A 12301-nucleotide genomic window follows, 5' to 3' on the forward strand; every position below is an offset into this window, starting at 1 on the left:
TGGTCTGCCCTTATATACCTGCCACGTCCTAATGATTGTGCTTCTCATCTTATTTGTACAAGTGGAAAAATATGTTTGAGACGCCAAAACAAACATAAGAAATACTGATTGCTAATAATACCAAGGGGGCAGTCACAGCCTGCCCTCTAAAGACAACTCTCTTCCTCCTCTTTTCTTCATTAATTTCTGCAACATTCGCGGTCTAAGATCTAACTTTCAATCTGTAGAACACCACCTCTCCTCTTCTAAACCTCATCTTCTTTTCCTCACTGAAACTCAGGTGTTTGAGGCAACTGACAGTAGCCCCTTTTCTGTTCCCTCCTACTTTCTCTATCCTCATTTTCGATCCAAAGCTGGATGCTGCGTTTATGTGCGCAATGACTTAACCTGCTCTCGTGCCCACGCTCTTGAATCTTCCGAGTTTTACACCATCTGGCTACGAATACAGAGTCACTCTCATACTAAATTTATCTGTGCTGTATACCTCTCTCCTAACTCCTCTGACTATAAGAAATTCTTTGACTACTTAACTTCCAAAGTGGAGTACATTTTGACCCTCTTCCCTTTTGCAGAGATCTCCATTCTTGGAGACTTCAATGTTCACCACCAGCTTTGGCTTTCCTCTCCCTTCACTGACCATCCTGGTGAACTAGCCTACAACTTTGCTATACTCCATGACCTAGAGCAATTGGTGCAACACCCTACTCGTATTCCTGACCGTCATGGAGATACGCCCAACATTCTTAACCTTTTCCTGACATCTAATCCTTCTGCTTATGCTGTCACCCTTTCTTCTCCGTTGGGCTCCTCCGATCACAATCTCATATCCTTATCTTGTCCTATCACTCCAATCCCTCCTCAGGATCCCCCTAAGCGAAGGTGCCTCTGGCGTTTTGCCTCTGCTAGTTGGGGGGGACCTGAAGAGGTATTTTGCTGATTTTCCTTGGAATGACTACTGCTTCCGTGTCAGAGACCCGTCTTTGTGTGCTGAGCGCATAACAGAGGTGATAGTGTCTGGCATGGAGGAGTACATTTCTCACTCTTTTTCTCGTCCTAAACCTTCTAAACCTTGGTTTAACACAGCTTGTTCTCGTGCTGTACATGATAGAGAGGTGGCCCACAAAAGGTACTTAAGCCTTCCATCACCAGAATCTCATGCACTTTATATTTCTGCCCGGAACCATGCCAAGTCTGTTCTCCAACTAGCCAAAAACTCCTTCATTAACAGAAAATGTCAAAACCTTTCAAGATCTAACTCCCCTCGTGACTTCTGGCATCTAGCCAAAAATATTTCCAATAACTTTGCTTCTTCTTCTTTCCCTCCTCTACTTCAACCAGATGGCACCACTGCTATCACATCTATTTCTAAAGCTGAACTCTTTGCTCAAACCTTTGCTGAAAACTCTACCTTGGACGATTCTGGGCTTGTTCCTCCCTCTCCTCCACCCTCTGACTACTTCATGCCACGTATTAAAATTCTTCGCAGTGATGTTTTCCATACCCTCGCTGGCCTAAACCCTCGGAAGGCTTATGGACCTGATGGGGTCCCTCCTATTGTTCTCCGAATCTGTGCCTCCGTGCTTGCACCTTGCCTAGTCAAACTCTTTCAGCTCTGTCTGTCAACATCTACCTTTCCTTCTTGTTGGAAGTTTGCCTACATTCAACCTGTTTCTAAAAAGGGTGACCGTTCTAATCCCTCAAACTACCGTCCTATTGCTTTAATTTCCTGCCTATCTAAAGTTTTTGAATCTATCCTCAACAGGAAGATTCTTAAACATCTATCACTTCACAACCTTCTATTTGATCGCCAGTACGGGTTCCGTCAAGGCCGCTCTACTGGTGATCTTCTGGCTTTCCTTACTGAGTCTTGGTCATCCTCTTTTAGAGATTTTGGTGAAACTTTTGCTGTTGCCTTGGACATATCAAAAGCTTTTGATAGAGTCTGGCACAAAGCTTTGATTTCCAAACTACCCTCCTACGGCTTCTATTCTTGTCTCTGTAACTTCATCTCGAGTTTCCTTTCTGACCGTTCTATTTCTGCTGTGGTAGACGGTCACTGTTCTTCTAAATCTATTAACAGTAGGGTTCCTCAGGGTTCTGTCCTGTCACCCACTCTCTTCTTATTATTCATGAATGATATTCTAAACCAAACTTCTTGTCCTATCCACTGATGATACCACCCTGCACTTTTCCACATCTTTTCATAGACGTTCAACACTTCAGGAAGTAAACATTTCACGCAGGGAAGCCACAGAACGCCTGATTTCTGATCTTTCTAAAATTTCTGATGGGGGCAGAGCAAGCTTGGTATTGTTCAGTGCCTCAAAAACTCAATTCCTCCATCTATCAACTAGACACAACCTTCCAGACAACTATCCCCTCTTCTTCAATGACACTCAACTGTCCCCCTCTTCTACACTGAACATCCTCGGTCTGTCCTTTACTTATAATCTGAACTGGAAACTTCACATCTCATCTCTAGCTAAAACAGCTTCTATGAAGTTAGGTGTTCTGAGACGTCTCCGCCAGTTTTTCTCACCCCCCCAGCTGCTAACTCTGTACAAGGGCCTTATCCGTCCATGTATGGAATATTCTTCACATGTCTGGGGGGGGGTTCCACTCATACTGCTCTTCTAGACAGGGTGGAATCAAAAGCTTTTCGTCTCATCAACTCCTCTCCTCTAACTCTAAGCCTCTCTCTCACCGCCGCAATGTTGCATATCTAGCTGTCTTCTACCGCTATTTTCATGCTAACTGCTCTTCTGATCTTGCTAACTGCATGCCTCTTTCCACGGCCTCGCTGCACAAGACTTTCTTCTTTCTCTCACCCCTATTCTGTCCACCTCTCTAACGCAAGAGTTAACCAGTATTCTCAGTCATTCATCCCTTTCTTTGGTAAACTCTGGAACTCCCTGCCTGCTTCTGTATTTCCACCTTCCTATGACTTGAATTCCTTCAAGAGGGAGGTTTCAAGACACTTATTCATCAATTTTTGACCACTGCTTTGACCCTTTTAAGGGACTGGCATTTCAGTGGGCATATTTTTTTATTGGATTTTTGTTGCCCTTGGCCAGTGTCCTTCCTACATTAAAAAAAAAAAAAATAATAATGGAGAAGGCATCCGCAAGAAAATACACGTATAGATTTATTGATGTATAAGTCATTGTCCAGAAAACTTATTCACTGCTTAGTATTTTTTTTTTCACTGCGTTATGCAACAATATATAAAGCTGAAAGCACTCTAGTCTTTACGGGGACTTACAGTAAAGAAAAAAAGGATCACCTGAAGATCCGCCACCCCACAGGGATCACCTGAAGATCCGCCACCCCAGATTGTCTCACCTGACAATCTGACAATCTCCGCCACCCCAGACTCTCTCACTTAGTTAGGTTAGGTTAGGTTAGGTTAGCCTAACCTAACCTAACCTAACCTAACAACATGAACGCATTAAAAAACTGAGTGGATATAAAAAATGCAGAAAAAAGTTTACTTCATTAAAAGTATGGGATCACCTGAAGATCCGCCACCCCAGATTGTCTCACCTGAAGATCTGCCACCCCGAGTGCGGCTGGGGTGGCGGATCTTCAGGTGATCCGAAAAAAAGATAGAGAATAATTTTCTATTGTCTATTTAGTATTGTGATTCGAAGTGAGTGCGGACGATATTAAATATCTTAGTGGCTTGTGATTAAGGAAAGATGCACAAAAAAAAAAAAAAAAACAATGAAAGGTATAAAGGGAGAGATGAATGCCACTCATTAGGAAGGCGGTGAATAAGTGGGACCTAAGTTTATCTGGTATTTGGTGAATGGAGATGTAACACTTTTCTCAGAGTAAAGCAGTCCCTTAACCTAAAATCACGGAAGAGGTGGTTTTCATCATGAGGAAGCAGGAAATTTTCTGACAAGAATGAATCGATGTACACAACCGTCGAGAGGCGAGCGTGAGGCGGAGCGTTGGCAGAACAGCGGCAAGGAAGCTAAGGAATAGTTTAAGAAAAACTGCGATGGTCTGGAATGGTCTGAAAGAGGCTGCGATGGTCTGGGATGATCTGAGAGAGGCTGCGATGGTCTGGGATGGTCTGAGAGAGGCTGGGTTGGTTTGGGATAGTCTGAGAACGCATGGGATGGTCTGAGAGAGGCTGGGATGGCCTGGGATAGTCTGAGAGAGGTTGGGATGGTCTGGGATGGTCTGAGAGAGGTTGGGATGGTCTGGGATGGTCTGAGAGAAACTGGAATGGTCTGGGATAGTCTGAGAGAGGCTGGGATGGCCTGGGATAGTCTGAGAGACTGGGATGGTCTGAGAAAGACTGGGATGGTTTGGGATGGTCTGAGTGAGGCTGGGATGGTCTGAGAAAAGCTGGAATGGTTTAGGATGGTCTGGGATAGTCTGAGAGAGACTGTGATGGTCTGGGATGGTCTGAGAGGTTGGAATGGTTTGGGATGGTTTGAGAGACTGGGATGGTCTGGGATGGTCTGAGAGAGGTTGGGACGGTCTGAGAAGGGATGGGATGGTTTGAGATGGTCTGAGAGAGCTTGTGATGGTTTTGGATAGTCTGAGAGAGATTTGGATGATTTGGAATGGTCTGAGAGAGGCTGGAAGGGTTCTGGATGGAGTGAAAGATGCAGGAAAGGTCTGGGATGACCTGAGAGACTGGGATTGTTTTGGATAGTCTGAGAGAGACTGAGATGATCTAGGATGGTCTGAGAGAGGCTGGAATGGTTTGGGATGGTCTGAGAAAAGCTGGAATGGCTTGGGATGGTCTGAGAGAGGCTGGGATGGTCTGAAAGAGGCTGAGTTGGTCTGGGAGAGGTTGAAATGGTTTGGAATGGTCTGAGTGAGGCTGGGATGGTCTGAAAAAGCTGAGATGGTCTGGGATGGTCTGAGAGAGGCTGAGATGGTTTCTGATGGTCTGAGAGAGTTTGGGATGATCTTGAGCGGCTGGGATGGTCTGGAGAGGCTGGGATGATCTTGAGAGGCTGAGATGGTCTAGAGAGGATGGGATAGCTTGGGATGATCTGAGAGGCTGTAATGGTTTGTGATGGTCTGAGTGAAGCTGGGATGGCCTGAGATGGTCTGAGAGAGGCTGGGATGATCTGGGATAGTCTGAGAGGCTAGGATGGTCTGAGAGAAGCTGGAATGATCTGGGATGGTCTGAGAGAGGCTAGGATGATCTGGAATAGTCTGAGAGACTGGGTTGGTCTGAGAGGGGGTGGGATGGTTTGGGATGTTCTGATTGAGACTGAGATGGTCTGAGAGAAGCTGAGATGGTCTGGAATGGTCTGAGAGAGGCTGAAATGGTTTCTGATGGGATGATCTTGAACAGCTGAAATGGTCTGTAGAGGCTGAGATGGTTTGGGATGATCTGAGAGGCTGAGATGGCTTATGATGGTCTGAGAGAGACTGGAATGATCTTGAGAGAGGTTAGGATGGTGTGAGAGACACTGGAAAAGGTTAGGAATGTCTAGAAGAGTCTCTGTAGTGACTCTTAAGGGATAAGAATCCTCCTGACAATAGTAGCAGTCAGTCATGGGTCTCTGAAGAGATAAGAATTCTTCTGACGAAGGTACCATGCAGTCAGTCACGGCTCTCTTTGATAAAGACTTTTGACTTCACTTTGGGCTTTTAAGTTTTTTTTTTTTTTTGTGGGGTTAAATTTTTACTGCCCTTGACCAGTGGCCCTCTTACACAGAAAAAAAAAAAATAAATAAATAAAATAAATAAATAAATAAACAAAATCAAATAAATAAATAAATTAATTAATTAATCAATTAATAAAAAAAATATTATATATATATATATATATATATATATATATATATATATATATATATATATATATATATATATATATATATATATATATATATATATATATATATATGATGGATTGGAAACTAAATTTTAGAGTTCCATATATGCAGAGGTGGAGCTAGATATTGGTATCTCATATACTAGTGTGGTTGCGGATAAGACTGTGGATGCTAAAATATCAGTATTTCTGGATGCAGATTGTAATGTGGATAGTATTTTCATTGCAGATGCTCCATGGTTGTGGATGCAGAGATAGAGATCCAATACATCACTAACATATACATACCTAAGTATTAGGAGTGCCATAAGTAATTGTTTATAATTACTGATCCAGATGAATTCTTAGAGGATTATTCATCAATACATATAGTATTTAAAATAGCTGAAAGTTAATATTATGGACTTTATATAGAACAATTTCTTGCAGAATGAAGAATGGCTATTCATAATTTAAGGCTCACCAGTGAAAATTCTACAGCAAAGGCTCACCCAAATCATGCATCCTTCAGGAATGCCACAGGCTCCCTAATGGGGTTGCACTGCCCAGTTTGGGAGCCACTTCTCTAAGTCAATCACTTTACTTTTATTTCTTTCAAACACCATTATCCTCCTTTACCTTATATGTATTCACCTTCAATATCTGCCTTTTCAACACACTATCAAACACATTTAGCTTCTGTAAGTCACTCATTTTGTACCATCACGTCTAATCACCTGTAAACACAACTGTATTCAGAACCCAACTAGCAGAAATTTTCTCTGATATTAAATACAATTAAAATCTTACTTATAACTTTATTATAATGTAGCAAAAATAACAATCATTTGAAATAAAGGATGTTTAATAGAGGTTTCAGTATGCTTTTAAAAAAAAAACATTGTTAAGTACAGTACCTCTGTCATAATTCATTGTGTCCAACTTGAGAATTAAATTTGTTTGACAGTAAGGTACTGTAAGTAGAGTTATTTAAAAACTGTATAATTACAGCATATGGAAAAGTTAAAGCATAAGTTTGAAGAAGTCTAAAAGAGCACCCTCACATTTCTAGTCAGTCAATTCCAGATAAGTTTGAAGAAGTCCAAAAGTGCACCCTCATATTTCTAGTCAGTCAGTTCCAGATATAAAGTCTTTGGCCAATGCTGCCTTCCAGTGCACCAAGAATTACCTGTCACATTCACCATTATGACCGATTCTGTGCATAATACATGCATATAAAATGTTCATTACAGAAATTAAGTTGCTGGAGTGTAACTACTTTTGTACCACTGACACATATAACTTTCTACACAATAAAAATTTACATACAACACTACAGACAAATCTATGATTAGCCTGAAGTGGTTAATAAGAGTCTTATCAAGAGACTATTGCTATCTTGTAATGGAAAACTTCCTCATTTCCTGATAAATTTCCTTACTTTTTTTTATTGGCATTTATTTAAACTTCATCTCCTGTCAAAGTAAAATTCCATTCCATTTTGTCCTGCATTAACTGGTACACTTACTGCCAAAGTCTCATACTCAGCTAATAAGATTTGGTCACACTCAATCTTTGCTAAGTATAAAATTACCTAATGCTTTATATCTCACTATATATGTGTAAATTTATATTCCTTAACTCCTTAACCACATTTCATATTTTGAAAACCCCGGAGATTTACAAGATAAATGTAAAAAATCTAAATGTATACAGATCAAGTATACTTTCACTCATCACAACTATGTGATAGCCCTTTAGGCTGAGGTATATTTATTTTGTATGTATATACATGTGTATTTTGTCATGTATGTACAATAGTTTTTCTCTGTGCTGTGAGCTGTGTCTGCCAGTAACACAGGAACTTACACACCATTCCCAAGTTCTATATGCTACCTTTGTACTCTCCTGTCACTTTCTTGTTAATATACATGAAACTCTACACCAATGTGTTTCTTTTCCATCATCTTCTCCATTGTTCTGACGCAGGCCCCCATGGAGGCTCAGACCCAGGAGATTACTGAGATCACCCACATCAGAACACTGGAGATCAAGCTGGAGATGGAACTGTTTACAAAAGTGAGCCAACAGCTGGCCATGACCAAGGAGAAACTGTCAGATACTCTGGAACTCTGGAACTCCCTGCTTGCTTCTGTATTTCCACCTTCCAATGACTTGGATTCTTTCAAGATTGAGGTTTCAAGACACTTATCCTTCATTTCTTTACTACCGCTTCGGACCCTAATCGGGGACCAGTATCTCAATGGGCTTTTTTTTTTTAATTGTATTTTTGTTGCCCTTGGCCAGTGTCCCTCCTTAAAAAAAATAAATAAATAAATAAAATAAAATAAAATAAATAAATAAATAAAAGTACTCTCCTACATAGTCTCCCTGGGATGCAGCCAATGCAGCCCACAGAGTGCAGGGAAAAGCCATTGTACACACATGACACAAAATGCACATACATACATACAAAAAATGTATACATTAGCAAAGAAGACTGTTACAACTACACTCACTAGCTATATATAAATATATACCCTGTAAATGTAAATCTTAACCATACACTGTATACCAAATGTAACCATACAAGATTTTGATATACAAAGTCAAGTTTATATTAATTTGCAATGAATGAAAAAATTTTAAGCTGCATGCTGGTACTTTTTCAGGTAATTTAACTTAATTTAACTGTTGCAATCTTAATGATTGCAACAAAAGTTTACCTCTCAAATTCATAATGAAACTCCAGGCCTTGATCTTACCACAATAAAGGTGTGGGGGTTTTTTTACAGAAAAATATATATTATGCAAGATTCAAACATAATGCACAAAATCACATTGTCTTTACAGTGACATTATGGTACATATACAGGGTGTCCCAGGAGAAAAGGAATGCATTCTCAGAAATGAAAGAGCAAGTCATTCAAAGTCATAAAATGCTTTTTAATGCCATGGTTTAGATGTTACAGGATGAACGCACATCAGTAGCAGGTGGCTACACATGTGCCATCCCCACAATGTCCAGTTGGTTGACATTGCCATATGACAATTATGTTTTAACTATTACTTGCTGCAACGAAACACTTTTTTTTAAATTAAATTATGCCTTTATTTATGAAAATCTTGGTGTGTAATAAAGTTACATCCTCATGATACTCACATACATCACTGCTGCCCTCTCTTTTCCCTCTTCCCCTTGTCAATTCTTAGTGCACTGGCATTAAAAACATTTGACCATAGAACATTCCTAACTTAGAATCTCAAATTCTCAAATCTGAGAATAAGTGACTTTCCTCCTGAGACACCTTGTAGATAACAATTCCTACACAACACAGATGCAATTAGTTTACACTGACTGAAGAGCAGCAATCCCACCACCTCACAGATATTAATCTGGATCTGAATAAACTACCCAAGATCACATTTTCTATTGTGTCATATTCTGACATAATATTTTCTTTCTCAGATGCTTTTTTTTACCAATGTTACTTCAAAGCTCAGAGTCTATTATAGACAGCACAGCACATACATTAAGGTTAATGTCACCTGCTTGGAACACTCTCTTCACCTGTGGCACTAAATGGTTCTCCTTATAGGTGATAGTCATAATGCTGTTTCTGCAAGAGAAAAAAAAAATAAGCCATATAAACAAAGTGGATAATTTGTGAAAATTTGTAATGCAATATTGACAGCAGTACAAAATGGTGTGAATCTTCACTGCACCCACAGCATGCACAGGTGACTGTAGAGGTTATTTCATGAACTGACTTCCATAGCCAAAGTAACAACAAAAGGGATGAACACAAAATATTCATGTGATCATGAAGTATGCCATACTTACAACATGGAACTGCAACACAACCACAGGGAAATTTTCATAAATAAATCAGATTTGGAATTATTCCCATCATACATATTTATTATAAAAACCAGTTAGCGTTAGTTTCTCAGCAATCTTTAACATCAGTCACTTGATACAAGTCTGTCTCCTTAGAGAAAGAGTAATTATGGATCAGCATCAAAATAGCAATTCCTCACACTACATTTCACAGGATGCTTAATTCCTTGTCTATAGACTAGTAAGGACATTTAATCATCTACTGTCAACTCCCATACAACTATAATATGGGGACAGGGAAAGTCTTTGACAGATGATATCAGTCCTGGAATGAGAGAGTGGAGCATTGGAATCATGATTTATGTAACTCAATCTAATTTCCTTTTATCTCTGACTTTTATTTGATACTTATGAGTGCAGCTTCCCTTTCCATCCACAGACCACAAGGATAAGCAACACAGGAATTCTATAGGTGAGGATAAATTGTGTAGTCCTTCACCTGCCACACAAATACCAAGATGCCAGTTGTGTAATAGGTAAGTGGTTGTTTATGGTAGCAAGACAGCTATAGATCTTGTGACCTGTTAATCCACAAACCATTTAATGTCAATACTATGATACCTTTCCAAAACTGAACTGTTCACATATGACTATTTACAAAACTTGTTAGCAGTAGCAAAATAAGAGCAGATGGCCATCAGTAGATTCAAGTACTAATTATTATGAGTGTTGAAGACTAATAATTCTGTATGTCATAACACCAGAAAATACTTCTGCTCATCTGCTATAAGAATGAGATCAGTAAAAAAAAAAAATAAATAAATAAATAAATAAATAAATAAAAAATAAAAAATAAATTAAATAAAAAATAAATAAATAAATAAAAATACAAAAAATAAATAGATAAATATAAACAAAAAAATAATAAATAAATAAATAAATAAATAAGAAAATAAAAAAATAAAATTTATAAAACTGAAAAAAATAATAAATAAATAAATAAAATTATATAAAATAAAGCCATAAAGCTATTGCCTCATCATTTTGACTTAAGATTTCAACTATAAATGCGTTCAGGGAAATAAGCCTAAAAATGTGGAAAAACATAAGCCTAAAATCATCAGGGGTCAGCCTCATTTCAGAGAGAGAGAGAGAGAGAGAGAGAGAGAGAGAGAGAGAGAGAGAGAGAGAGAGAGAGAGAGAGAGAGAGAGAGAGAGAGAGAGAGAGAGAGAGAGAGAGAGAGAGAGAGAGAGAGAGAGAGAGAGAGAGAGAGAGAGAGAGAGAGAGAGAGAGAGAGAGAGAGATTGCTTCTTTGATATAATTAGTCACTGCAGGGTGAGTTGATCTAGCAGCCAGGCCTGGCCTCCCCTTTCCAATGGGGGAGCCAAAAAAAAAGTCTTGCCACTTCCCCCCAAATTTTTACATTAAGGTATTTCTAACTATCTTATCAATTAGCCTTCTCTTAAGCTGATTTTTCTTTAGTATCAAGAGGAAAATAATAATAATAATATCCCAGTATTAAACATCAAAAAAAAATTATGGAGACAAATCAACATAGTGCTCCCTGCCTATTCATGGTTCAACATTCACAAGTTCACATATTTGCAGATAAAAAAATAATAAAATAAATAAAAAATAAAAAATAAAAATGAAAGATATAACTCCAAAGTAACATCTTAATTTGCGGTGGCAAGCCACTCTCAGGGTCCACACAGTTTTATCAAGACTAACCTCAACCTCATATCATGAAATGATAAGCAAGGTAATATTAAAGGCAAATTTCACTGAACTCATTGTGTCAGACTCAGCAGGAGCACACACAGGTGGCAAACTACTGGAGCAATCAGCTGACCTTCCTCTTCTTATGACCACAATTTTGTATTCACATAAATTCATCCATATGACTGATGATACAAGCCCCAGTGGAGTGTGTTGACAAGTTTATGCAAATAATATATGTTTCTGGAGGGTTGATGCTTTTACATTATTATTTTCTACTGATGAAAAAAAAAAAAAAAAAAAAAAAAAAAAAAAAAAAAAAAACTTAAGAGATAACTAGTGTGGTAGTTAAGAATATCTTAGATATGAATGTTTAGGAAAGTGGCAAAACCATTATGAGTATACCAGTCAGCTGTGCCACTGAAAGAGGGAGAGGCAGGAGGTCCGGCTTTTAGATTAGCTTAGCTTGCAGCTACTATAACTTGCATTAAAGAATTTCTCTTCAGGATGCTCATGACTGCCACAATATACTGATTCTAGTGTGTGAAATACAAACCATAATAATTCAGGCCTTTCCTTTTTTTTTCTTTTCTTTATCACAAAATCTGATTCATTATCATCACTTCATGAATTGAATGCCAAAGATGAATTCTTATAACAGACATAGCACCCCAAAACACATTCACAACACTGCAAACAAAGATTTATTAAAGCTTTCTTATAAATAAATAAATTCAAATCCAACTAAAGTGTTATATTAATTCTGTACTATGTTATGAAAACCAGTAATACAAGAGAAGGTCATAGATTTTTTGTGTTATTATGAACAATAGATCAATGAAAAAAATAATGCTTCACTCATCTACTTTCACAAAGGCTTCACTCAAACTAATCTTGATATGTAACACTGGTTAATACAGTTAAGCAATAACAAAGAACACAGAATGAG

General features: G+C 38.5%; 1 protein-coding gene across 3 annotated transcripts in view; it reads right to left on the reverse strand.

Moving 5' to 3' along the window:
* Positions 1 to 6595: 6595 nt before the first annotated feature.
* LOC135114892 (gamma-secretase subunit Aph-1-like) overlaps positions 6596 to 12301 on the reverse strand; it is a 28904-nt gene continuing 23198 nt past the window's right edge. For all 3 annotated transcript variants that reach the window (XM_064031112.1, XM_064031111.1, XM_064031113.1), the window contains one exon: positions 6596 to 9411. Coding sequence is in view for 1 of the 3 variants with exons in the window: in XM_064031113.1 (XP_063887183.1) it covers positions 9398 to 9411 (14 nt within the window). In the remaining 2 variants the exon portion in view is untranslated. The remainder of the gene's footprint in view (positions 9412 to 12301) is intronic.

This window comes from Scylla paramamosain, chromosome 28 (genome assembly GCF_035594125.1).
Source record: "Scylla paramamosain isolate STU-SP2022 chromosome 28, ASM3559412v1, whole genome shotgun sequence".
Lineage (NCBI taxonomy): Eukaryota > Metazoa > Arthropoda > Malacostraca > Decapoda > Portunidae > Scylla > Scylla paramamosain.